At 39.7% G+C, this 27,991-nt stretch overlaps 2 protein-coding genes across 3 annotated transcripts; both read right to left on the minus strand.

Annotated features, from left to right (window-relative positions):
• Positions 1–15,184, minus strand: LOC139651479 (solute carrier family 35 member F5-like). Of its 2 annotated transcripts, none has more exons than XM_071528403.1 (17): positions 15,070–15,184; positions 14,120–14,250; positions 13,796–13,861; positions 13,099–13,243; positions 11,589–11,738; positions 11,251–11,313; positions 10,901–10,982; positions 9,816–10,006; positions 8,158–8,239; positions 7,531–7,618; positions 6,942–7,006; positions 6,696–6,800; positions 5,195–5,354; positions 4,888–4,978; positions 3,587–3,741; positions 1,377–1,477; positions 1–390 (listed from the first exon to the last, which is right to left on the minus strand). In XM_071528403.1, exons 4-16 carry the CDS (start codon positions 13,231–13,233, stop codon positions 1,396–1,398), a joined length of 1,449 nt encoding a protein of 482 aa, XP_071384504.1. In that variant the 5' UTR covers positions 13,234–13,243; positions 13,796–13,861; positions 14,120–14,250; positions 15,070–15,184; the 3' UTR covers positions 1–390; positions 1,377–1,395. The 2 variants fall into 2 exon arrangements, with proteins under 2 accessions (XP_071384504.1, XP_071384503.1); XM_071528402.1 differs by having other exon boundaries at positions 9,816–10,009.
• A 5,678-nt stretch (positions 15,185–20,862) lies between these two features.
• fkbp7 (FKBP prolyl isomerase 7) lies at positions 20,863–27,630 on the minus strand. The gene is made up of 4 exons (XM_071528392.1): positions 27,402–27,630; positions 26,839–26,990; positions 24,633–24,760; positions 20,863–23,757 (listed from the first exon to the last, which is right to left on the minus strand). Exons 1-4 carry the CDS (start codon positions 27,611–27,613, stop codon positions 23,596–23,598), a joined length of 654 nt encoding a protein of 217 aa, XP_071384493.1. The 5' UTR covers positions 27,614–27,630; the 3' UTR covers positions 20,863–23,595.
• Positions 27,631–27,991: the final 361 nt, after the last annotated feature.

A 27,991-nucleotide genomic window follows, 5' to 3' on the forward strand; every position in this document is an offset into this window, starting at 1 on the left:
CCGTAAAAAACCACCAGAAGAACTCCTCTCCATTGGTTCAGATCCAGGAAGAAACACACACGCTCCTCCCCCTGTTAGTGTTATTCATCAGGTTCAACTTGTACCATTTCAACTGGTCACATGACGCTATTATAACCACTGATAAAGTCCAGCACCTTGATGTACCATAAAGTTCCTCTTCACACAGCAACGTCGAAAAAAAAAACACAAAACGGAGAATTTCAGTCGACCGGGACTGGAGTTCGTGAAATAAAAATGACTTGTAGAAATGGATGGGTCATCTCAACACTGTAGAAAATAAATAGGCTTAATAAGAGGCACTGGGGTAGTTCAACGTCTCTGTTTTGATAACTTCCAGATTGTCACCTCATCGAGCTCCACGTTCGCCACCTTGGGAGACAAAACGAGTCAAACAGCAGGGTGAGGAAATGGAATCGGACCGGCATTTACAGTACTAACAGATATGAAGCAGACAGAAACAAACACAGACGCATACACACACATAGGCCTCGACTTGATTAGAAGCTACATAACCAGCAGACAAGCTTAAATTTGTCTTGAATTGCACAGTGTTCATCCCCCAACTGACACTTCTGTTAGAAACCACATGCTGATTTCAAAATCTCTCTCTGCCCTGCTGCCGATTGCTTTGTGGGTGGCAGATGAGAAAAGACTGACTAACCCTATGAATAGTGAGGAGACAGGCCACTATGCTGAAATGAGTCCAGACTTTGTGGAGTGGGTGGCCAAACCCTGATCTAAAATATTTACGTGATGACCATCCTGTCTTGCTCGTGTCCGGTCTCTCTCGCTGACCGCCATGTCCAAACACTGAGGTCCGATAGATGCGTGACAGATGTTCAAAGAGAAACAACACTCAGCGGAAGTGGGGAGGAAAGCCTTGGTATGAGCCTTGACAGCATTTTAAAAAGTTCCCTTCCAAAACCCTATATATCTGTTTTGGGGGGAAAAAAAACTGAATTTCACTGTTATACATTTATAAAATATAGAGGATGCAATCTGTGAAAATGTTATTGTTTTTGTAAACTAAGGACTTTGTTTGTCCTCTATCCTTCAAAAAGAACCATAATTTGTTTTAATTTTGTGTTTTTATGAATTATTTTGTAATAGAAGTTGTCACTTTTTTCAAATGATTGATATCTCATTTTGGAGCAAAACTCTTTTCCCTCTGAAACTCATTTCTTCTCTGAACATTTATGGTTCAGAGGCAAAGATGATAAATAGTTTCAGAGTTTTCAAGCTTTCAGATTCAACCAACCAAGCCGATTAAGGTATATTCACATTAGCATTCACATACAAACAAACAATGACAGGTACATACACAAACACACAGGAGGGGCTGGGCGAGCACTTACTTTGTGATTGGTTGTTGCATCACGAACAGAAGCTTCCTTCATTAGGGGAGACGGTGTGTAGGGGGATAAGGCTTTCACACTGCTCGCTGTCTTCTGGCAATCTGGGGGCGGAGGGATGAGGGTGTCAATCATCATCACAGTCATCATCTTGACAACTATCATTAAGATAATCATCCTCCTCTAAATGGGAACAAGCATTCACTGAAGAATAGAGAACATAACTGCCAAGCAGAGGATAGGCAGTCAAGCATGTGCATCTGATTACAGACTTAACTTAGCAAGGCTATAAGCTTCAGTGAAATCCATTGTCCTTGTAAGAATGTCAGAGGAGAAAAGGCTCTCTGTGTGTGTGTGTGTGTGTGTGTATGTGTGTGTGTGTGTGTGTGTGTGTGTGTGTGTGTGTGTGTACACGTAGGTGCGTCAGGGTTGGGGTCAATTCATTTTTAATCAGTCAAGCCAGAATGTACTAAAACAGCAATTCACTTTGTAATGATAGAGCATTCATTCTTAAATTATTTTAATAAGTCATTTTAATCAAAACTTTAGAAGACTGGATATAAATCCCTTTAATAGCATTTTTCATCCCACCCCGAATTGAATATCTCACCCAGTATTTTTCCCCCTATTTTGTATGTGTGTCTGTGGTGGAAGTTTTCTGTAATAAAAAAGAGTTGAGAAACAAGAGAGTGTCCTTTCTGGGTTTATTCGTTACACCTGCAGGTGGGCACAAACAACCTTCAACAGAGTTTCAGGCTGAGTGAGCAACTTCCTCTTCTCTCAGTTCCCTCTTATACATTTCGCCGTTCCTTAACACCCATACTCCACGCCTATTTAGGGCTGGGCGATATGGTTGAAATCAATATCATGATAATCACAAGGATTTTTCTCGATATCAATATATATCACGATATGGTTCCTGTATGCAAAATCACGTTAAATAATCAAATTAATGTTCATCTCATTGAACCGAATGGTGATGTTAGGTGTGATGTCAAACAAAACAGAAATATTCAAATAATATTCCTACCATACCTCATTTTATGAGAGTTTTTAAGAAAAATGTGCTTGTCATCATCAATTTAGACAGCAGAAATGTGTGTCACGATATTCAAATATCTTCATATCATCACGATATGATTCCACGGAAAGACGATAAACGATAATATTGAATTATCGCCCAGCCCTACGCCTATTGCATTACAGAAGTACAAAACAACTATTCATATGGTGAGGTCGAGGCAGGGTCAAACATGTAATAAAATCTGAAAATGTAATAAAGTCTCTGTCGCACATCACATGTAGGAACATCCAATCAGGACAGGAACAAGGTTTTGCTTGTCACATATGGGGACATTTTGGCAATACTGTACTGCAATATGGTCATGCCAATAAAGCCTCTCTGATTTGAATAAAGCTTCTTTGAATTGACATCTGGTCAGGACAGGGTCAGGAAAGGGACAAGGGTCCTGCTGTATTTTTCCATTATAATTAGGTTCCTGCTGTATTTCTCCATTACATTGTCTGTTTACATGTTTACACTCTTAACAGTAGGCTATGCTATAGAGGCTTTGCAGTTGTGTCACAAATCTCCTGGCAACCACGGCTGCTGCTCTCATGGCGGTCCAGTGGAGAACAGGCTGTGTGCAAATATTGTCTAAATACTTAACAACCAGTCTAGAAAAAGAGAGGTAGCCGACCCAAGGATTGTAGTGGTGTGGCTGTAGGTCAATTCAGCAAAGTTATAAGTAAGAGTGAATACTCTGATAAGGCAGATTTGTGTCCAAAATGTGGTTAGGAAACTGTCTTTAACTCTAGCCCCTCTGGTCTTAGTCTTTACTCCAAAGCAGAGTTAGGTTGTACAGTAGTTTTAGAAGAGTCAGCTCAGTTAACCTGAACAAATGACTGTTTTTGGCTTTGTTAGCTAACTAGCTAGCCAACAGAGTAATTTACCAAAACAACCCATGTTAATGTTAACATGCAACTAGTAGCCGGCGCTACTAACGCTAGCTTCCACTTGATACTTTATCAGTGGCCAAATGATCAGTTCCCAGTCAAAAACAGCACAGAAATTAACCATGTCTATTGAATTCTGTTGAGACGGGCAAGTTAGAAACACAATCAGCCGTTCACAGCCACTGTTGCCAAGAGCTGAGGACCTCCAACATGGCCGCCATGGAGTGTGAGTTACACCACATTGAACTGTTCTGTACCTCTGAATGCGATGTTTCCGGCAAATGAAGGCGAATACTCTCCTCAGCCCCACCATGACGGGGTCCCAGTTGTTGTAGTGACATAAGAGCGTGGCGATGAAGAAGGAGAGGAAGACGGGGACGGCTCCAGCAAAAAACAGCCAGGAGAAACGCACCTGCCCGCACAGAGGGGGGAAAGTAACTAGTTACAACTAATCTAATTACTGTACTTCAGAGATTGGGTGTAGTAAAGAAAATTTAAATCTGTAACTTGATTGTTCCTTAAATAAACAACAATTTACTCTACTCTTCCTACTTTAATTTGAGTAAAACTGCCAACCTGCAGATTCAGGGCAGATTGAGATTGGAATAGGACTGACATTACTTAAAGGTTAACGCTGGTGTTTTTTAATGCATTTCTTACGTCAACAAATCCTATGAAAATAACAAAATCAGCAATTGCCAACAAATCTTGTCCATGTAGCCGGTGCCCAATGCAGCCATGTCCCAGCAGCCATAGAACTCCATTGTATTAAAAAACGATTAAAAACACGTCAAAGAGCCATGCTGCTGCTCTGGCAGCATATTTCATCATCACAATGCACCGGGCCGGCCGACTTTTTCCTCAAACAACTTAATAAGCCGGCTGTAAACACATTTTCGATATCAGGAAAGTAGAAGAATTTGATTTGGTAATAACTACAACAGTCTGACTTTTCATGGTAATAGTTAGCGATTTTTAAAAGTGAAACTATGTCTTTGTGAGCTGTATTTCAAGGTTTTTAGCTTACAATTGGAGCCAATGACTCCCGGGTTGAAGGCTAAAAACGGTATGTGGGAAGTCAGAAAGTAACAGGAGTAGACCAAACGCATTGTTGATTTTGTTATTTTCATAGGATTTGTTGACGGTAAGAAATGCATTAAAAAAAAACAGCCTTATCCTTTAAATTGATAGGACAAAAACTGGATGAAAAGAATACAATTTGACTAAAAGCAATAAACATTTCTTAAGCAAAATTGAAATTGCTGCCAAAGTGAACCTGTGTTTTTTTTTTTTTTTACATAATCTGCTCAGACCTTTCCTCTTTAAGTTGGAGACTCACCAATGCCAACCAAACAGGGTCATCACATAAATAGTGAACACTTAACCAAACAAACATCTCTCAAAGCAGCTGGCAGAAACATGTTTGCAACAAAAATCCACGTTTTCTCCATGGCCAAGATGAAAAAAAAACTTGAGGGCATTATCGTGAATCTCACTTTCCGATTAAAATGTAAAGAAAAAAAACCTTTCCAAATCTGAGCCCAATTGTGAAACTTACCTTCTGCATGCAAATATCTGCCATAATAGAGAGAGGGATGGTGAGGCTCAGGGCCAGAGTTCCTATTAGGGATGAGGTGAGGAAACAGCCCCTGTGAACAGAACGCCGCATCGTCAAAGTATTGAAACATTACTGAAATATTTTACTCAAGCTGAAATTCTGTTAGCTTAAAGTCAGAGTGAGAGCACATACATAGAAAACTGCTCAACTAAGAGTAGTTTGTTATACTCAAGTGCTTAGGTACTTGCAAAATGTAAATTGTGACAATTTGGCGTATGTTCCAATAGATTATGGGTGGGGTGCTCACCAAAGCCACAGGAACTCTGAGAGGACGGTCCCGATGAGGCCGTTGATGAGGATGTAGGTCCACACCAGCTGGCTGGGGAGCTCAAAGGCCTCGAAGCCCGTATAGTGCAGCAGGAGGAAGCCGGGCCACAGCAGCAGCAGGTTGAACAGACCCACAAACCCTGAGAGACACACAGCAGCTCCAGGTCAACAGAGGTACGACCAGACTCTGACGACCAGAGTGACGGTTGCAACAGCTGGTTGCATTTATAAACTTGTGACTTGACCATCCCAACCATATGGAAAAGAAATGGTTCATTTCTGTGCTGTTTTTGACTAGGAACTAATTTTGCTGCCACTGATGCATCTGATAGATTTTGTGTTTAGATGTCGTCAGGTTGTTAATATTAACATTGGTTCCTTTGCTAAATTAGCCTGCTGGCTAGTTAGCTAGCTAACAAAGCCAAAAAACTGTTTAGTTTAATTGAGCTGACTCTTGTCAAGCTGCAACTCGTGCTTTGGAGCAGAGACTTGGACCGCAGGGGGAGGGGTTTAGACAATGTAGATTACTCTATCACAGTAATCAGACTTTAGAAACAAATCTACCATAGGCCATTCACTTTTACTTATGCTATATGTTTTAGATATCTCTATTTTTCTAACCCGGTTGTTATATGTTCAGCTGTTGCTTGTGTTCAGACAGTTCTCCAGTTCACCTCGATGATGACATCAGACGTAGCTGCAAGGACATTTGTGACGCAACTGCAAAGCCTCTATAAATTGAAGTGGTTTAACTTTAAGTATAACTGAAGCCTCCAAATGAAGAAGCATATAAGTCCAATTTGATATTTCAGATGAGTGACATTTTCAAATTGCATGATATGAAGAGTGTTGGAGTGTGGTGTGCATTCATAGTGAAGAAAGCAGAGCTTGTTGTCTTTCAGCTGCTATATAACCATCAAATTCAATATGTTATGGAATGGCTATAAAATTGAAAGTACGAATGTCTAGTATGTCAAGTACATAATTATGCATAATTGTAAGGAGACCCCAAAAAATCAAATAGGGTTCTTTGTTTGAAGGCATAATTGATAAAAAATCAAATTATAGGGAGCCTAAATCTAATGATATCATCCAGAATTGGTTCAAAAAGTATGATTTTTAGGATTATGTCAAAGAAGGTTGAAACGATCCTGACAACTTGTGAGGGAAGTTTGCTGCAAACTGAAAACATGATACAGATGATATTGTGATACATGCTAATAGGTCAGGGCTGCATGAATATGACTAAAATTATCATCCTGGTTCATGATTATCAGTCTTGATAATTTGGGGAAGAATTATTTTATTGCACTTTTTGCATTCTTTATCAACATACTGACAATACAACTACAACTTTTGTTCTAACTGAAAGTGACATGAAACATGTAAACTAAAATCATGATATACATGATATATGACTGCTATACAGCTGTAGTTGATATATATTTAAAAAATTATTTATGACTTTAACATCTGCTTACCAAAGAACATGGGAATGTCCAGCTTATCCTCCCGATCCACCCTTCGCTTGATCATTACAATGTAGACTGCGTACAGCGCAGCGCCAGCCAACGACCACAGAGAACCTTCAGAAAACAAAGATCTCGATGCCATTATATAAAAAAACATAATGGTTCAAACTCTTTTCACTCACAGCCATGCTAGGGAACAGGGCAAACAATGGTGAGAAGGACTGACAGGTGTCTGTATTGAAACTTCATGGTTACCTATGATGCCTTTCCCGTCAGCATTGTCCATGCTGGAGAAACTAACGAGGGCAACACCTCCCATGCTGAACAAAAGAGAAGAGACACTCGATAAACTGACCCATTCAAGTCAGAAGGTTACATACTTACATACAAAAAAAATGACACCTACTCAAACAAAGACAGAGACAGCATAAAATTATAGGACTTTTTAAAGGATAGTAGGTCCTCGGTTGCCAAAATAATACTTTTAAAGCCAGGATCCTCTTTATTTTAGAGATAATGAATGCTTAATTTCTGCTGGTTTCCCAAAATAAATATACAGCATTTTGGAAAAGAACTCTTCATTTATTGTTCACATAACCACTTTTTTTTTCTCAACACAGCTGCAAACAAAAAACATATTCCTTCAAGTGAAATTGAACTACAGCCTCTGTGGCTGATGCATATGGTGATCATGATCAGATTGAACACTGGTTGATTTAAAGCATGAAGACACATTAGGCAGACATCAACGGCGTAAAAAAACAATACATAAACTCCATGCAAATATAAACAGAGCACGCCCGGCTCCCTCACCTGTCAGCGCTTTTCATTCTAAAGCTCTTACCTCAGAGCCACGGCTAACAGCTTGGACAAGGTGAAGCGGTCGCTGCTGTTACTTGGAAATATAGCTGCCAGGATGAGAGTAAACAGGCCTGAAGAGGGAGAGGTGAAGGACCAGAGATGAGTCAGACAACACTGAAAGACTGTTGAAAGACTGAACAGCCAAGGCAGCAGATAAAGTATATAGTACTCGAGCTACAAAGAATATATGATGGCTAACATCACCGTCAAGATCCAGAGATAAACGAGGGGAAAGCGGCCAATTTCCTTTAAACCAAGTTCTGTTACCTATTTGGCGACAACTGAATGGCAGAAGCACCCAAACACTGTCCACTTCACTTGCAATTACGATGGCTAGGATGGGTAGGATAACCTGCGTGATGACGGTCTTTGTATCGAAACGCTGTTGCCAATAAAACCGATTTTAACTGCAAGTGATGTGGACAGTGTGTGAGAGCTTCTTCCATTCAATTGTCGACGTTCAATCTTCTCTTCCGTACCCGTCTTGAGGGCTTTTCACACAGCACACATTTAGCCTAGGGTTATCTTTGCAGTTGGACCAGAGTTAAAAGCCCTTTTGGGACTTTGAGGCGTGCAGAAGTTCTACTGTATCTATTTGTTGTCCAGTCACCTGAGGTGGATGACAGGATGTTGACGATGGCAACCTGCGTGTCGGACAGCGCCTCCTGGTAGGACAAGTTCGCCAGGAACCACTGTAAGAGGGACAGAGGCAGTGGATGGCAAGTGTGACAAACCTCTGACAGCTTTCCTACAAATCTTCCATTTAAAGTACCATACTTTTTCCCCAGACCTCAATTTCTAATCTGGATTTGAACACAATCTATAGTTGAAGTTTAGCCATCACATTTAAAAGATGTCAAATCAATCATGTAAAAAACACAATAGGTGAAAACTATGTATAATGTGTAGTCACCTGTATATTGTGACAAAGCAGGAATATTTTTGAACACTTTTCCAGACTTTGGAGTGTAATCCCCAAACTCTTCAAAATGTTGAAGCCATCAAATGCATCAAATGCACTTTCAGTTCTTTTAAAGACTTTCAGACGTGCATCAGAACTCTGCTTTGACGTCTCCCAGAGGTTCTGACTTGTTGCTTACAAAGAGTCAGGAAATTAAGAGTTGTTTACCTCTTGAAAGTTTAGAGATGAATGACTTGCTTTTCTGCATGCATAAAATGTTACTTTCTGCTCATTTACAAAATTCATATATGCCAAAAACTTAAGCCAATTTTTCAGAGCACCAGCCAAACAGTCTACGCCAACTGGCCTGCAAATAGGACAAAAAGAATGATCAGAGGGCCATGATGTTAATTAAGCTTTACGAGAAGTGAAGCCAGCAAGATACAAAAACTAAGAGGGGAAAAGTTTTATCTATAGTGAGTAACAATTCTTTAAATGTTTGTTGTATTAATAACATTAAATACAGAAAACCTAAGAAAAACAGCCTACCTCGATGTAACTGATCAACAATCAATCATAAAATTCATAACATTTTCCCAAATCCATACTATGTTTTTTGCAGAACAGTGGTTCTAAAAGTAGACCACCAGGAGTCCCGAGTAAATTGTAGAATAGTAATTTTGCTATTATTTAATTAATATACTGCATAATATATTGATGGCAGGATCATGGGCAGGATCCATATTTTCTGTAGTGTTATGTCCCTGCCAACGGCACTGAATGTTCATTTCTGAACAAATTTTTTAATCCAAAAATCTTCTCAGTTGTGGATTACCAAGTCGGTATCTTCTTAGATGATTTATCTGATTTATTTGACAGCTCTTAGCATGAAAATGCTTTGAATGGCTGTTGTTGAAACTATAATTCACTTGCTGACTGAATCTGATACCAGCCGTGTGTTTTCTCTGCAAAATGTAAACCAAAGAGCAGAGTGGGCAGAGGCAGAGAAAAACAGTTATAAGGACCCGGGTGAAACTGCTTCTGTAACTGGCTAAAAAGTTTACTGCATGCAATCTTACAGCCTTCATTGGTTGTGTTGTACATGTGTCCTTGTGCACTTGCTGGAAAGGACACTGCGGTTTTCAGTGACTAACTTTGCTCAGCAGTAGTGCAGTTTTTTTAAGATGGGAGGCCAAAAGTTGTATTCTGCTAATACTCTCTCTCTTACTACTTTTTAATGAAAATAAAATCTCCATCAATCCTGCAGCAACAAAATCAGCGGCACACGATTATGTCCATATTTTGGGGCAACGAATCAGAATTAAAACTAACCAGTCCACGTCCAACGACAGCTGGCCCCTACTCACCACAAAGCAGAAGAAGAAGCTGATTTTGGCCACGTCAGTGACAGTCAGCTTGCCCACGGTACGCAGCATGGTCTCGTGGTCCTTGGCGGCCGGGTAGGACATGCGGGACAGCTTGGCCTCCAGGGCTTGAGTGGAGGGCAGCTGACGCACCTCCATGATATTACTAAAACGCACCCGCTGCTTTTTGGAAGCTGCTGGGAGGAAGAAATGGAGACAGGAGTGAGTAGATGGAGGCAGGGAAAGAGAAAATGTTTTATTAAAATGCCCAAGCATGGAATAAGCAATATGCAATTCCGACTCCCCATTTGCATTTGCAATAAGACCATCCATGCATTGTACTCCACAGAATATCACGCTTATCAGCTGCTGATGCATGGTTGCGCTGAACGCAAAGCCAGTCAATTTCAGTACAGGTTACAATCATATGCACCCTTGAAATTCAAACCCAATAAAAACCCTAATCTATTGTCTCAAAACCTTTTCTTTGGGCTCCGTAAGCCATATTGCCTATCAGCCAGCTCCAAATATAGTGTTCAATTACAGCTCTCTAGAAATGCGTTGTACAAAAGTGTGGGAACCTGGAAGCCAAAATATCATCAAATGTGATCATTGCTTGGTGAGTGCAGACTAGACAGAGGAGAGCGTAATCCTCTCGTTTCTTATTATGATGGTATGTGAGGGGGAACTAAGCCTGAGGGTCGCTTAAAAGGTCAGACAGAGGTTTCTCATGCCATATACAGCTTTCCCATTGGCTGTGAACAATGATTATGCGGGGAGCCAATCTATTCTCATAGCTCACCGCTGCCCTCTGCCGTGCAAAGCTTGTATCTTATTGGAGTGGTGTATAATTGATAACGACAGAGACGTAATCTATCACAGATCATTCAAAATGCAACGCTTTCCACCCATTCATAAAGTATTAGTAGATTCAAAGATGATATGTTGTTGATACAAGACGATGAAGATGATACAAAGTCAATACCAACCGAAAACAGGGTCTTCGTTCTATTTCTAATGTGTTATTCCCTGAGATTATTTGGCTTCAAGTTATTTTTAAAGCAGAAGAAACTCGTCCATGTACTCACAGGCATCACAGTCTGTGCTGAAACAGTGCGAGTGCTCAGCAGCTACATCCTGGAACTTCACTGGAACATACAGCGGTTCACTCTGCACCAGGGAGTGAGACAAAGACGGACATCTATTATTAAATTCAAGAGTTGTAGATTGTTGGCGAACCAAATCTGAACATCTATTTTGTATTTTTGTTAGCAGGTTATGATGTTAATGTTTACATAATTGTCTCTCTCCACTGTCAAATTGGAAAATGGTAAGAACTACATGTATCTACTGAACTCATGAGCTACTATAACACCTGTAGTACCTTCAACTAACAGATTGGTATAACCCTCATTATCACTGTCATTAAAATACTTACCAAAGAGTTGTTTACACTGGTGTCAGTGGTGCAGGGGGCAAAGTAGGCCTCAGCATCAGCAAACTGTAGAAAGGTGCAATTAAAACTGATGAGCTCACAGACTGAAAACAAACCAAGATTTCTAATACATAACTGAAATTCTCAATGCAAACACGCAGTTGTTTTAGTCTTCACTGAGTTCTTTTTTGTTGTATTATCTTCTATATGTGTTATTCGTTTTGTTTTGTTTTATTTTTGCTGCTGCAATTACCAAATTTCCCCACAGGAATCATAAATGTTTCATCCTATCTTAACAGCATAGTGCCCCGTTGTGGTGGAAGTGTGACATGACTACTTACAAATGCAGAGTGCCTCCGCTGCAGGGTGCCGGTGCACTGCTGCCTCCAGGGCCGCCACAGCAGGAAGCCCAGCAAGTACAGCACAAACATGGAGGTCTTGGTGAACGTGCTGAAGAAGGGTTTGTTGTACTCCTGCCGCTTGAAAATGTACTGAGGGAACAAACAACAAAAGAGAGCTATTAGGATAATCATTTTATTAGTTAACCTACGTGTGTTCTGGGCTGGAAAGTCCAGGCCAGGAACACCTCTGCCTCATATTTACATCCTCCTCAGCTTTTCTTCTGTTGTTTACAAAAAGAAAACCCTGGTCTGCTTGACATCTTTCATTCCACCAAGCGTGAAGTTCAGTTCCACAGGGCGCTATCAGAGGGATTGCACTCTCAATTCAAATATGCGCAACCTCAGTTTTGCATCATAGACACTCCTGTCTGTATTAAGATTTTCTTTTGCATTTCATTGCTGGATTGAATGTAGTGGAGAGAGGAACAAAGCTGGGGTCATGAACCAGTAGGTCATGAACCAGGTTCAAACATGCAAAGCCTCGTGCACATGATCGACCTCACGCCTAGTCTGCTGATCCATGGAACACCTCAATGCACTCTGGGTCTTCAGTAGATGCGCTGCCCATCAAAAGTTTGGGGACACCTTGCCTTTTCTAAATTTTTAAAGTACTATTTTATTTTCTCTGTTATTTTTCAATTAAGATGTAAGGGAAAAATGCCTACAATGCTTTTATTAATGTAAAATAGCTATTTACTAATACTTTGGATAGATTTATTCAACACTCACACTTCATGTTCATCAAAGTGTCTTCTTTGGTATGAAGAGGTATGAAGTTTTGTCTACCAACCAGCACCACAAACCTCTGGGACGTCCTGCAGAAGGCAGAGCGTCTCTGAGGAACGCCTGGAAAAACTGACTGTTCCCATTAAAGGAATAGTTCACCCAAAAATGAAAATTCTGTCATCATCTACTCACCCTCATGCCAGTTGAAACACAGGTGAAGTTTGTCCATATAACACACAGGGAGGTTGCCAGCACAACTCCATGTCTTTTTGGAACTCTAAAGAACAGGTCCCCATTGACTTCAGTTGTTTTGGAGAAGGCTGCTACCAAGTTGTGCTGGCAACATCCCTGTGTGTTATATGGACAAACTTCACCTGTGTTTCATTTGGCATGAGGGTGAGTAGATGATGACAGAATTTTCATTTTTGGGTGAACTATTCCTTTAAGGATGTGTGTGCAGCATTTACAGTTGGTAAGGAGGTTTTTTATTTGATGAACATACAGTATAGTTTAATTCATTTTTTTAGTGTGATTTTTCTCAAACTAAACCTAGTTAGTCTTTAATGGTGTTAAGTTAAGTTGCAAACCAACAAAGAAAACATTCTTATTTATTAAGCATTTTCAAAAGCTAGGTGTCCCCAAGCTGCTGTGGTGATCGTGTACTGCAGCCCAAAAGAACCCAGCAGGGGGGAGGTAAGCTGGCTGACTGTGAGACAGTCCTTACTGAGGTCAGCTCAGAGGAAGCCACCCAGATGACATCCACCAGCAGGAGTATCACCACCCCCAGGGCCATGCGCCTCCGCTGGGCCGCCGAGCTGCTCTGAGAGCCCATCCGGTTCATGATGAACACCCACACCATCTGGACACTGCTAGAGAAGAGCACACGCATGCATGAACACACACACACATTTTCTAATTAAAGACCCCAGGAAATGGCATCTTTACTTCCTTGATTTGATGCATTTCCTGTTGAAACAGGATGTTGGGGCTGGACATAATGTAGTGAGGGATCATTCTAAACCAATGGAATATGAGTCAGGGAGAGAAAGGCAATTTTAGGGGTGCGGAGGGGCAGGATTGATCAAAAATCTGATATTAGAAATTTACAGTATATTTACGCCTACTGGTGCAGCATGAGGTCACCATGAAAGATACTCTGCAGTTTCCAGGAAGTAAAAGTAATGGGAGTTCATTTCATGGGGACCTTAACCTGAACTGCACTATCGCACTCAGCATTTTCCGCAGAAATTCATGACAATGTGGTGTTGTGACACTGTTAATGACTTTCCGACAGAAGTGATGTATATGTAAATGAAGACAGGATTGTAAATATATCAAGGGCGTTTCAGAACCTGTCCCACAACATTCACTGTAGGACAGAAATGTAAATATTTTAAGTTGTAGTTCAAATATGGCAGCACCTGTAAATCCTTCGAAAGGATTCTTCTATGGGAACTTCTGTGAAGCCTCTTCAGTCAGGCTGGAGTCTGAGAGTGAAAACAACAGCCATCCTCAGCACAAATGGTCCACAATCTATTCTCAAAGCCCTCACATTATTATGCAAGACTGAACATTGCCATTGAGGTGAAAATCCAGAAGGACTTACTTTGGTGCCCAGACAGATAAGATAACTTACAGGCTAGAGCATGTTATAACTAATCGTAACATGCAAGCAGAACTTAACGAAGAACATAACGGACAACATTTTACATACTAACACAGATCTATTCAAAGAGAAATTTTACCCTGTGAAAAGCACGTTGCAAAGTCAGCCCTGGTTTCTCCAGGTGCAGCTCAGTCTCAGTCGATAACACAATGTGGAACAGCTCAGAAATGTTGGTGAACACCAACCAGGGGATCCACGGCAAATCAAAACCTGACACGAAAAGGGAGGAATAGATAGTTACTCTATATCTAACAGATTGTAGCTTTTATTTAAAATCAATGACCAGGATTTTGTAACGTCACAGCAAAACAACAGTGGAAATATTGATGTGAAACAGCCTTGACTCATGAAGTGATCCAGTCAGCAGCAGTAAGCCAAGCCAAGCCTAAAACTACCAGAGATTCAGTCGTGCTACAACTTTGTTTACATAGTGATATACTTAATTAAAGATATATTTCTCTCTGAAATGATTGTCTGAGCTTTTGAAACGGGCACTGCATGTGAGATGTGGCACGTGGCAGTATGTGACAACTAAATGAGAGTTCGACCTGCACTAGTATGAGGCTGGAAAAGGTTTGATTACATTTGCAACGGCTGTCAGCATTACAGTGGACATGCACAGTAAACAGAGCTGTATGTAAAATTATGATGAGTTTAGAGATTGTTTGCCATACGCAAGCTAAACTCTCCAAGGTCATATGTGAAAACAGTCAATGTTTTGGTAGCTGACTTGAACCCCTGCATGCACAGTAAGCCAACCGTGAGCAACAGCTAGCCAGTTTATTAGCTCTAAAGCTACATTAACGCGATAGACTGGGGGTCTAACACACACACAGCTAGCAATGTTTCGATATAACGTCGATTCCTCAGATACAAAACATGGATTAGATCGGATACGAGCGACCCTGTCTAGTTAAGGTTATCTAGTGACAACGTTATGCTACGTGTATTTATCAGATAACGATAACGTTAGCTAGATGCTAACACTCTTGCTAGATTGTCAAGTGATCAAATTATCAGTCTTTTTACCTGAATGGTGGGAGAAATCATTTATTTGGTTACCGCCATTAATTACTCGTCTTTTCATAAGTTGCAATGTCCGAAGTATCGATAAATGCCCAGTTATTACGATGAAATGATTGACAGCCCAATGGTTGTAAACATTAGCACACTCGCCCCTTTTTTCTGATCAGGTGACATCACTTAACGCATACCGAGGCTTCTGGGATATGTAGTGTTTCAGTGGGACTTCAGTCAGATGACCGTTATTCTCTTGTCTCCAGAACATTATTAACATAAAAAAGCTTTCACAAGATTCAGGCTGCTTAACGAATACTCATGCACGTATTATAATATTGACTCTGGAGTTTTTAGCTGCAACCAGCAGCTAGTGGAGGTTGGTCGGTTGGTCCATCAACAGGTCAAAAAATAAATAAATAAATACAATGTGCTGTTTTCATCAGCTGATCATAGGAGTTTTGCTGAGGTAGGCTATAAGACTCATGCTTGTTCTGGGGGCAGATTTATTTAAGTAGGGTGTAAGACTCATGCTTGTTCTGGGGGCAGATTTATTTACAGTAGGTTATAAGCCTTCTGTAGAGTACAACAGGTGGTGACATCACCTGGCACAAAGACCAGGCAATTGCAGATGGACAGTTCAGTACCGTACTTTTAACCATTAGTTGTCAGGCTTCACCATAGATTTGGGTGGGGTTTAGTTACTCTTTAAGAAAATTAAAGACATCAGGGTCCAGCGAGAAGTGGCCATTGTACCTGGAGAGAAAAAGTTTAAGAAAAGAAATTTATGCAGTCATCATCAACAAAGTGCAAGAGGAGAACAAATGCTATTTTAAAGCACCAATGTCCACCAGCAAGGATTATTATCTGTATGCTTGTGAAGGAGCCAGTAAAGCCACAGCAAGGAGCAAAGGAGAGTCGAAACATTAAGTCTTTGCCTGCAGAAGCTTCACCTGAGTAATACTAACTTTTATCTAAGGTCAGTATGAATGAACTCTGTGACGTAGCATCCATTTCTCTGCTGCGATGTTCTGAGGATCAGTTACAGGGGGTGGAAAAAATAAGAGAAACACCTTACAATATAATTCAATACAATACAATAGTTCTGCAACAAATACCAGCTTTGTGAAGCTCATAATGTTCATTGTTTTTATAGAGACTGTGTCACAGAGGTGTTGATTCAACTCTATGGTAATTTTTGAGGCCTTAGAGACTTTTCACTTGACATAATGCTGGGCACATTCCAAACAATTGTGTACTTATACTGTAAGGTACTTATAGAGAGGACAGCAGGCAACATGGTGGCATGAACATCCATTTCCAGGTCATTGTGGAAAGAGGAAAGTAGGAGAGAGAAAAGGCTTATGTGCACTAGCAAAGTGTCTAAACTGCATTAATAAGCTAAAATGACAAAAATGTTAATGAATAATGTTAAATAGGCCTAGGTATATGTATCGTATACTGTATATACGATACGAATGGATATAGAAAATACCCCTCATTCTACTAGAGGTTAGCCTGCATTACTTCATTATGTTATGTAGCCTACAAAAAACAAAAAAGAATATAGAAGGCACCTTTAATGAGCGCAAATAAAAAAGTGCATAAGAAAGCAAAAGAACATAAGCACAGGCTATATTAAATGCTGCTAATATTAGCGGAATGTACCTCCCTAAAACTTTAAACATAAAAAGTTAAATAAGTAAAATAAAAACATGAGCTTTCTTTTTTCTGAATTGATCTATTTATTCTGCTTTAATGTTGCAATGTTTTCTCTTTTAACTGTAGATCTTGAATGTCGTTTGACCCTTTTATGTCTTTCTAAGTTCTTGTTAATTGTTTTTTTTATTTTGTGTGTTTATTTTTCCTGAATTGTGTTGTGTGTGTTGTGCTGTTGCAACTATTGTTAGATTAGCATGACCTGTCACTCACAGATGCTAAATAGCTAGGCTACATGGAAATTGAGACTGTTTTCATTGGTCTGAACCATATTGGAAAAGTTTACTTTGCTGCATTTCTGTTTTTGGTTCATTTAGGTTCACACTACCCAGTTACAAGTGAACCAGGGCTTGTAAACAAAATGACTCACAAGTAGTTTGTAGTTTGTTTATTGGGTTTTGGTAACCTGTCATTCCGCAAGGTTAAAAATGTCATGCTAGCTTCCAAGCATGTGTAACTGTTGTGTAACTGTTGGCTATCAGATGTCAACATCTGTCTCCAAACACCCATAAACCCTTGTGTTTTATGGTCATTTCCTGTAGTGGTTTCCACATCGCTTAAAGCTGGCACATGGCCCGAAGTCATGCCGCTCTTGCCTATCTGAAAGTTTGCAAAGTCGTACACGTGATACCAAAACGCATCTGTGTTATCCGTGTTATCTGCATTTCCACAACTTTGTTTAGAAATAATAAATGTTGCTGAATATTGACTTATAAGGCGGCTGAAATCCGCTCTTGCCGCTACATAATCAGCGGTGTACCGGCACAGGTTTTTGGAGCTCACCCAGTCCTATCATACCGCATCACAGTTCACTTGGAAGAGGACTGAGACACATTTTTAGTTACTTATTTTTGCCACCTTGAGTTGGAGTGGCATTGTTCTCACATGCTGAAGCAAACGCTCCAGAGTTTGAATAAATCCCAAACATGCTTGGTGTCAACGCACCTAATTCACCTGTTGTTTTGCTTGATTTTTCATCTCCTAAGCCATGGTTGCATCATGTGTTTGTGATTGAAGGAGTGTTTTTTAACACCTCTGACTGGAGTGATGCCTCTGAGGTTTGGGTTGTCATTGTCTGACTATAACACAGAGGTGTGAACAACCTGCCTCTACACCACATAGTTTTGTTAAATGTGACAAATTTCTTGGGCATTGTTGGAACAAGCAGTGCGTCCATGTGTTTACACGTGTTTGTGTGTGTGTGTGTGTGTGTGTGTGTGTGTGTGTGCATAGGTCAAGATCCATTGCATCTTTAAGGCCATGATACACATGAAATATTTTGTCAACAGAGAATTTTGGCAACAATTAATAGCAACAGTATTTTGACAATACAGGTCTGTTCCTTATAGTTAACTATGTTGTCCATATTGACCTGAAGGCAACGTCGCCCATCTCTGTTGCCTCAAAAATTTGGGCAGTTAAGGGTCTTTCACACCAAGCAGAGCAGACTTTGACCCGGCTCTCAACACTGATCTTGATCTGGGTGGTTTTTGCAGACACTTTGCGGACACTTTCATACTGACGGACAACCAGTGTATTTCCCAAGTATCTTCTTGTCCAATATTGTCATAGTAGAACCTTTTCCCATCTCTTAATGACTTGAAAATCTCCTAAAACAAGAAATAACAACATAGGCTATAACATTCATCTACTAGTTATCATGTAGAATAATAGAAACTTATGGTTGGCATACTTGGACAGAACTCCCAAGTAGGGGAGGATGGGGTAAACTGAGCCCCTATTTACATTTTGTGCTACTACAGCAAAACAATGTGTATTTATTTCACACAATAATTGCTATGTAAGGTTGTTGGGTATTCATAGAAATTAAAACATTTTCTGTAGTTTAGAAGTACGACCAGCCCAGGGTGAGGGTAAGTTGAGTCCAATGGGTATAGAATTGTCCACAATTTAAAACCTTTATTTTTGTCCTGTCCTTTCACTAGAGCCTTAGCCAGCATGCAGGGGCAGACAAGCTGTCTCTCCATTCTGTCTCTTCTGATAACCAGAGTTAGCATTTTTGAGCCATGGGTTCACTTCCCTCAGCTGAAAAATATGATGATTTGAATGGGGTTTTGGTTAAAAGCCTGAGAATAAGGTCTGTGGTTAAGACAAGCTTAAAGTAAGCTGATAACAAATGGCTAACTGTTTTAGAAATTGAACTACAATGGGTTAGTTGCACAATAACGTCATTATGCAGAATAGTCTGCCATAAATCCTCTGAACTGTAGAACTCGCAGTATTTTCAATTTCGTTTGTAGATTTACCAATTTATAGTTTTTTCCAATTGTAGTTTTTTAAATTGTAGGTTTTTGAATTTGCTAGTGTGCTAGCTTGCCTGAAGCTGAAGCTTTGAGTGTTTGTGACGTTGGATGAATGCGACCTCTGCTGTAGTTCATTTTTTTCACAGGTTAGCCTAGCGTTATCTTTTTACTAAATGGATTACAATTATGCTTTAAAATTCATGAAAGCAGTGTTGATTCATCAAAATTATCTCAGATAACAAAATGTATAACAAGATGCAGGCATGCGTTAAACACAGAGCTTATGTTCAGCATCAGTTCAAAACCACATTCAAAAACTCATGGCTGTGGCCAAAGAACCATGGCGGAGCTAACTTCCGCCTGGCTTACAACAAAACGTCATTGCTGGACCACTCAATAGTTACTCAGGGTAACTAGTTCTAGAGCCCTCTAATGAGGCTCTGTTAGATTAACCACTCATCTAGTTGCCTCAGCGCACTGAAATTGAACATGTTCAGCCAATCCAGATGAGCCTACAAAACCCTATGATGCTCCGCCCTATATAAGGTGAGGGTACCAACTGCATCCACCATGTCTTCAGCGACTCGTGGAGAAGCATTAGAGGGCTCCATCTGTGATCATAGAGCTAGGGTTACCATGCGTAACTGTTCTATTTGACACCTGCGACACTAACATGCTGACAAAATGGCAAGTGTGCAATCTAGTAGGCTATACCAGTTAGTAAAGTCATCGAGTGAAGGGGCTGTGGGAAGAAACGAAATGAGACATGCCTTGTGTCAGGAGAAATGCTTTGGTGCATTTTGTAATTTTGAAATACCAAAATATTTGGAAATTAATATATGCAGTAGCAATACAGAAATCATGGATTGAGAAAATCAATGCAATACTGCAAAGCCCCTGGTTATGAAAAGCTTCAGATAGACTCCTTGAGCTGCCAGAACCTCCTGTGAAACCAACATACTGTATAGAGAAACAGTATGTGGGTTAACTTGTATGTTTTATGTAAGTAGGCTGTGTGAGGTGTAACAGTCACAATGTCATGGATAACGGCTGAATAAGGCTAAACAAATCATTAGAAATCATGGTTGCTTAATAACCCACTCCAGCTGGTCTGGATTATCACTCTGGCTGAATACCATCTCCACATACCATACTTGCATATTATACACTGTATTGATGATGTCCATTGTCTGGCATTTTTGGTTTATTTTACTTTCTTCTTTTTATTGTTGTTGCTCGTTACTGTGAACACCTCAAATGTATTACACTGCAACCCAAACGTCCCTATGGGGTCAATAAAGCTGCTATTCTACTCTGCTATGAGAGAATCTGTGTCTCCCTCTACTGTTCATTTTTCTACACAACAACAAGCTTGGTATTCTGGGCCCTCAAACCAGAACAAACCATTCACTTTCAATTGAAAAGTTCCAGCAGGTAGATTTTCTTCAAAATTCAAGAATTAGAAGGCTGGCTTGCCAAATCTTTTAAGAAACAATTGAGAGTGAGTAATCGATAATTAGATTTTAGATCAGGAAATCATACCGTTGGGCAGAATGTGTGATCTGAAAAATACAAAAACCCAACTTCATATCCCCTCAGGAAATTGTAGGTTCTGGAGTTGGATAGTTGGAGGTGTTTGAATTGTATACTGAAAAGGGCATTTAAATCAAAACATCCACCGAGGCTTTAAGTTAAATGCAACTGATGTGCTTTTGTCTTTATGTCTTAATTTATGTAATCTCACTTGACAGAATCAGACTTGTCATGAATCTGGTACCAGGAAGTAAAATTACAGGGATACAGCTTTTCATATTTGGTTTATTGGTCTTGTTTCTAAATCCAAATTGGTTCAACTGGACACAATAATAATCAGGGTTCTGACTACTTGGAGGTGTACATAAAACCTGTAAACATGTTTGACAAATCACAGCATATATGCATTATAACATCCTATATTAGAATTCAACTTCTCTCCATCACTCAATTTCACTCAAAACTGTTTATTTTCTTGTTCCCTATAGCATTCACTGATCAGCTGAGCTATAGATTAAAATTAACAGTTCTTTCCATGTAATAAACATTTGAAGAATTATTGTTCCAAAATTAGATATCCATCAATTGAAAAACACGACACCTGCTATGGCAATGATATTGATAACAGAAAATAACAATTACAGAACTTTTTTGAAGATAATTCTTAAAGTTATACTTAACTATTCACTAATACTACTGACCTGATAATGAATGTGACTAAAGATTTGTTTTTTGAAATGGATACAAAGCATTTTAGGATGAAGCCATTCATTTTGAAAGGGGCCGGCTCTGACGAATCCCTTACTGTCCCTGTTGGGGAAATACAGTGGTACAGAAATGTAAACAAACAAACCTAGCACAAATATAGCCTTTTAATTACAAAGCAAGGAGTTAGTAACTGCAGTCGTGTTAATAATATTAAAAATACAACTCAATTTAAGAACTCACATGTATTTTTATGGCCCTGGACAGTCCAGTCAGTGTTTGTGATCGTGAACAATTTGAAGCTAATCTCAGAACTCAAATAAATTTTTCCCACATGGCTTTAATCCTGTTCTGCACAAAATTAAAATTGTTACCATGAAAAGGTTAGCCTCTAAATTAATTAAATTAAACACATTTTAGACAATTAAGTAGGTATTTAACAGTTGCTCAAGTTTGTCACTATTTGTATTTGGTGTATGTCTCATATCTCATGAAAAGAAGCCAGCAAATTATAGACAGTTACACCCAACAGGGTAACACTTTACAATAAGAGTAAATTTTTAAGGGTTAGTTAATGCTTAATAAGCATTAACTAACCCTTAATTAACAGTTAACGTTAATGTGTCTGGTAATCATTTACTAATGGTGTTCATGTTAACTAAGGTATTAATTTATACATTATTTAATAGTAATCTTTATGAACTATTAAATAATGTATAAATTAATACCTTAGTAAACATGAAGACCATTAGTAAATTACACATTAGTTAACTGTTAATTAAGGGTTAGTTAATGCTTATTAAGCGTTAACTAACACTTAACTTAGTGTACCCTTATTGTAAAGTGTTACCCCTAACAGTCCTTAAGCCAAAGGGCAGTAAACAGTGTCTGAGCCTTTTCCTATACTTAAAGTTACTTATTTAAGTAAAACAAATACAGCCACCCTACATAATTGTTCCAAATTGTTTTCTACATGGATGTACTATGGACTGCAGCTTGGGAGGAAAATACCCTTTTTATGTTTGTTCACATGGCAGGTCCTAATCTTACAAAAGACTAATCTTACAAAAATATTGGGGAATTGCAGCGAAGAGTCTTCTTATGAACTTCCTAAAGTTTCTTCTTAAGTAACAAGGATCTATCTTAAGAGCACTTTTGTGAACCCGGCGCAGAGTGGAAATCTGACTTAGTGGTCTCATACAATGTTTGTTTGTTTAAAACCAAATGAGCTCAACATTACAGTAGTGCTATCAGTTCAAAGCACAAAATGGAACCTTAGAAAAATTATCCTGGGTACTTTCACAGTCACCTTTTCAATATTTCCAATTCATTCTCTATGGAGCCATAAACTGGTGTGAAATTGCAGATTAGGGGGCAGAAAATTAGAAGGGAAGTGGGCCGCTCTTCTCTCTCGTCTCTGGTTAAAGAGCTATTCAGTCTCAGTTCCCACATGACAGTCACATTATAGTTTGAAAGACAGTGAATCCACAGCGCTGTGCATCTTAGGGTCTGGTTCTGCATGCTGCCATTGTGACAGACAGTTTGTTCGCTGATACAGACAAAACTATTATGAGAATGTAGGAAGAAAACATTTCAAAAGGTAAAATTTAGTGGTATTTGCTTCAAAGTAAACCTGATGCGGTGTTACAAAAGTTCTTCAATGTATGGCTTAACAGTTTAATTCAAAGGACTAATGTCTCCCAGCCACAGTGCATTCCCAGTCAGTTCCTTAAAGGAAAAATCCACCCTAAAACACTTTTGCATTTTGCATTTCTGGGCCCATTTTGTTGTTTGGTGGTGTGTTTCTTATTCTGCGGATAAATGGCCAAATATCAATCCATCGTAGAAGAGGCAGAGATACCAAGTTCTCCTCTGACAGTAGCCACAATAGACCAGAATGCAACGCTGCCACAAGATACATTGCATTTTGAGTAAGGGGGCGCAGCCGCGATCACAGACATGACCCAGTGTTCATGGACTAGTTGGCTATCTATTTTTTATGCCCATATGTCCACCAATTATTGAAAGCAACAAGTTCAGGCCCTTTCTCTGGGGGTTCTCCAAAGGCATGGTGGGAAATGTAGGAAATCACTAACTGAAGTAGAAGTAGACAAGGCAGGTGGAAGCAAAGTCAGTACACAAAAAAGTAAATTAGAACTAACTCATGGATGCTTTGAACATCACAACTTGATGATAAATAACAATGTAAGAGTATCCCAGGGTGGATTTTTCCTTTAACTGTTTTCTTTACCTCTTCAGGTTTGCTCTCTGACTGAATGAAGTCAATAAACTAAAAAGGACAACAATCCCTGTGACACTAGAGCTCATCATGTTCATAAACATTATACTCCTTGGTAGTTATCAGCCCGTCTTTATTGTGGTCGCTCTTCTGGAATATATCAGTCAGAATCTTCTCGTAGAAAGGCTCATCGCGCGGCGCTCCGCCTTTTTCATACTCCAATTTCAAGTATTCTTTCACCTGAAAATAAAGGAACACTCATTGTTCAAACTGCAGTCTAAATAATAGACTTAAACTATACTTCTCCTACATAACATGCCCCTGCTGTGGTTGTTATGAAATTCACTAGCAACATAAGACACAGACATCTGAATGGTGATGATAGTCAATCACTTCAATGGCGCTTAATGTTCAATCAATAGACGAGCAAACGTCATGATTACATGTCTGTTTGGCAAAAATCACAACATTCTATATATTTGGTTATTACACGGTTATTGTTATTATACTCAATTCTGATTGGCCAATGAATAACAAACCGCTGATTCACATCTAATCAGTCAAGAATTCTGGTGTCGTGCCAAAATATTTATCCCCTACAAAATGTGTTTCCCTAGAGGTGTGTCTTCATTTTGTCCTTTGTTTTGCCATTGCACAAGGAAACTGCCTTGGGGGAGATGTGCTTAATAAGTGGCAAACTGATTTATAGCCTCACAGCTTCATTTTTTAGAGGCAACAGATGCTTATGGTTTGAGATAACAAGATCACAAACAAGCGTGATCTCCATTCACTATGAGGTAACGAGGTAGCTTACTTTCAGTAGGCTACTACTTTTGTAATCCCGTAAAATGTTTTTAAAACATTGCTCTACTATTTGAAAAGCCTGTGATAGGAAAACAATGCACAAAAGTTGAATTTATGTTGTTATTTTCTTCCCCGCCATGAAATCAAGGCTAAGACACACTGCCAAGGGTTTAGTGGTTACGAACTTTGCCACACACCAGTCATTATTGCAACATATTGGCCCCCACAGTCTGTCTTCAGTCAGGGCTTGTTTTGTGGTAATGACTGTCTCACTGTACATTTTACCTCACATAACACTGGATCACAGTTACCTCAGCCTTCGTGAGACTTCTGTCTTTATCCAGGTCTATTTCCTTGAAGGCCTCCATGCTGCGTGGGCCCCTCGACACGGAGTACAGCTCCACCTCAAAGATCAAAGTGGCATTGGGTGGGACTGGGTCTATTGGAAAAAAAACATAACAGTAAGATTTTAAAAAGACCACAGGCCTATTGATAATGCCATAATCAATACTGATCATTTGAGATTAATGTTTATCATGCAGTACCTTATAAGGCTGGCTTTGCAGAAGAGGATTAGTGAAAAATTGATTTGAATTCTGAGATTAATCTTAGAATCTTAGAAGAATCTTAGACTTTATTCTAAGAATTCTGACTTAATTCTCAGAACTAAAATACATTTTTCACATGTAGCCCTAATCCTCTTCCATAAGAATGTTTGAATGCTGGCCTAAGTGTAAAGTATAGATAAGATATCACTATCCCTATGGGAAAATTCGGGAAAGCACAATAGATCAAAACTTTTTTCTGATAAATTGGTTTCACAACATTTCAGAAAAGGATGGCAACTGACTCTCAAGGGTAAAATGGGTTTTCAAGGTGGTTAAGATACATTTTCAGACCCTGTGATGAATCTGTTACCGATTAAATAATTAAAAGGATAATGGGAAAAGATACTGCGCAACCGTTTGAAGAATTAATACTTATCAAGATGATAACATCAGCAAGAACTGCAAGCACTATTCCTAGTAAAGTAATGATTTATAATGGCTTTTAGAAGACAATGCGGGCCCAGGAGAAATAAGACGTATGAATCCAGCAAGAAGACAGAATACACTAAATAAAGCAAAAAGTAATAGTTTGTTATGAGACAATGAATATATAACTGAAATTGTTAATTCTTTGCGAGTGAGAAAGAGAGACAAACCAGGAGGAGAGAAGCTCCAGTGCAGCTGCTCGGTGGCCGACAGTTAAAGATTGTTTGATTAGTTAGTGAGTGTTGTATAAATGTGAAGCAAACTGGTGCAAGGAAAAAAGCATGCAAGCTCAGCAAAACCCTCTCTTGACTAAATACAGCTGGAAAAAAAGTAAGAGGTTTCCAGAACTAGAAGTTAAAGGTAAAATGCTCCTTTCACCTGTTAGTCTTCTGAAAGTGTTACGATGCAAGCGAAATAAAAGTAGAGACCTTAAACCTCTGCATGCTTACAGTACATGCCGTGGGGAGATGAGTAGCTGCAAGGGATGCCCTTTCAACTAAAGTGCTGTGAAAAGAAGACAAGACAGCATGAAGGAAACTCTTCTGCCACAGAACCAATACACAACCTTACACAATATAGTTTTTCAATTATTTAAAGGATAAGTTCAGTGATTTTGGTCCGACATATAATTTGTCTCTGATATACCTGTAGTAGCCTACTTGGACCCGCAGAAAATATTTGCTGCTGACTCAGCTGATGGTTTAAACTAGGCTTCTTGCTGCTAAAAATGAGTCCAAATGGGGTTTGTCAAAACATATATATAAAAAAAACTAAAACTACATGGCGACCAACTGATGTATTTCTATTCACCGCCCGTAAAGCAGCAGCAGTCTGTGCTGCGGCGGAGAAAAAATGTCCCCTGATTTCCTGATTAGTGAAAGTTTGGGTAATGGCCGAACTGTCATGAAATCAGAGCTAATTACCTCCGCCAAGGAGGTCATGTTTTCACCCGCATCTGTGTGTTTGTCCGTCCGTCCGTTAGCAGGATATCTCAAAAAGTTAGGCACGGATTTGCACGTATGAAGGTTGGTTATGGGTCAAGGAAGAACTGATTAATTTTTCATATCGAAAGTGGGCGTGGCATATCACCAAAAGGTGAATAACTTCCTTGCAGGGTGTTGTCAGACATGGTGGTGGTCTGTGCTCTACTGAGCACATTTTCTAGTTTTTGATGTATTTTGTAATTTTTCCATTTACTCTCAACTCCCCTGTGGAACCTATAAATGTCTTTTTTGGAGATATTTTGACAAACCCCATTTGGACTCACTGTTAGCAGCAAGAGGCAACGGAGCTCACGGTTTCAACTGTCAGCTGACTCAGGAGTCAATATTCTCTCTCTCCCATGTACTACAGGTATGTAAGAGACAAATCATATATAGGTCCATTTATCATATATAAGCCCTCTGTGGACTTTGTGTTACAATGGCTGCTCCTTCACCTTGAACTGAACAGTGCAGGCAGAATCACTGCTCTGCTTGCTCACCTTTGCCTTTTTCTCCAAACCCTAGCTCTGGTGGGACTGTTATCTTCCGTTTCTCTCCAGGACACATGTCGACCATTCCCAAGTCGAGGCCCTTGATGACCTGTCCAACACCCAACACAAACCACTGAGGATGTCCGGCTTTGTCCGATCGACTGAAAGAAGAAGAGCACATGCAGAAATATGAGCCGGTGCCCATATCCTATCAATGAATGTGAGTTTTAATGTCATCAACTTCTGAATTAACACATGACTCCAGCATGGATGGAGAGCTGAAACAAGCCACTATTAATATAATTTGGGCTATTCCATGGATTCATGTAATGTCTGTAGACTGCTGAAATAAATGCAGAATAAACTACAGTTCCCAAGATTTAAATTAAGTGATCCTCTCCAATTTAAGAAATAGCCTATACAAGAGCCTAGTGCTCAATCAATCAATCAGTCAATCAATCAAGCAAACTTTCAAAACATAAAAGTGCATTGTGTCTGTCTTTTCTCCGATTTATTAACAAAGATAATTTTTGTTAACTACACCAGTTCGTTTACTTTCTCATATGGCCTACCTGCAGTAGAACTGGGAACCATCTTTGGCGAGGAACCCATCATAATGAACGTTCATCAGATCTCCTCTCTTGCTCTTCCGCTCGCACTCCCTGGGCATGAACACAACCTCGATCTTGACTTCGCCATTCGGCTCCTCTGCCGTCGCTAAATCACAGAGGAGATTAAGGTGAAAGAAAGCAAACAGGCACAGTATGCAGCGAAACTTCCACATCTTGCCTCTGTGTGTTCGTGGCAACTTCTGAAGATGACGTTGAACGGTGGAGGACGTGGAGAGTGAAGCTCGAGCTGCTGCAGAACCAATGGAGGCGTCTTCAACCTGACCACGCCCACTCCGATCAGAGAGAAGCATGGCAAAGCAAGAGGTGTCACTCCCGCGTACTTCCGTCTTCGCTTCTGGCAGACTAGACCGCTTCTTTGTATTTATGGCCGGAGTCCATGACAGTGTATCCTACGGAAGAGGATTAGGGCCACATGTGAAAAAATTCATTTGAGTTCTGAGTTTAAAGTCAGCATTCTGAGATTAAAGTCAGAGTTCTGACTTCTGAGAATAAAGTCAGAATTCTGAGAATAATGTCAGAATTCTGCCAAA

This window comes from Centroberyx affinis, unplaced genomic scaffold (assembly GCF_046629955.1).
Source record: "Centroberyx affinis isolate AG114_WGS23_722 - 3 ecotype Tasmania unplaced genomic scaffold, CSIRO-AGI_Caff_v1 ptg001669l_1, whole genome shotgun sequence".
Classification (NCBI taxonomy): Eukaryota; Metazoa; Chordata; class Actinopteri; order Beryciformes; family Berycidae; genus Centroberyx; species Centroberyx affinis.

Bases quoted from the DNA above. Each gene is read 5' to 3' on its own strand.
- fkbp7 (XM_071528392.1), bottom strand. From the start codon at position 27,613: ATGTGGAAGTTTCGCTGCATACTGTGCCTGTTTGCTTTCTTTCACCTT. The intron at 24,761-26,838 runs GTGAGCAAGCAG...TTTTTCCAATAG, and splicing joins GTTTGGAGAAAAAGGCAAAG to ACCCAGTCCCACCCAATGCC. The intron at 23,758-24,632 runs GTAACTGTGATC...CTTTATTTTCAG, and splicing joins GAAGTCTCACGAAGGCTGAG to GTGAAAGAATACTTGAAATT.
- LOC139651479 (XM_071528402.1), bottom strand. From the start codon at position 13,233: ATGGTGTGGGTGTTCATCATGAACCGGATGGGCTCTCAGAGCAGCTCG. The intron at 7,619-8,157 runs GTGACTGGACAA...CTCCCTCTTCAG, and splicing joins CATCCTGTCATCCACCTCAG to GCCTGTTTACTCTCATCCTG. The intron at 6,801-6,941 runs GTAACCATGAAG...TGTTTTCTGAAG, and splicing joins TGACGGGAAAGGCATCATAG to GTTCTCTGTGGTCGTTGGCT.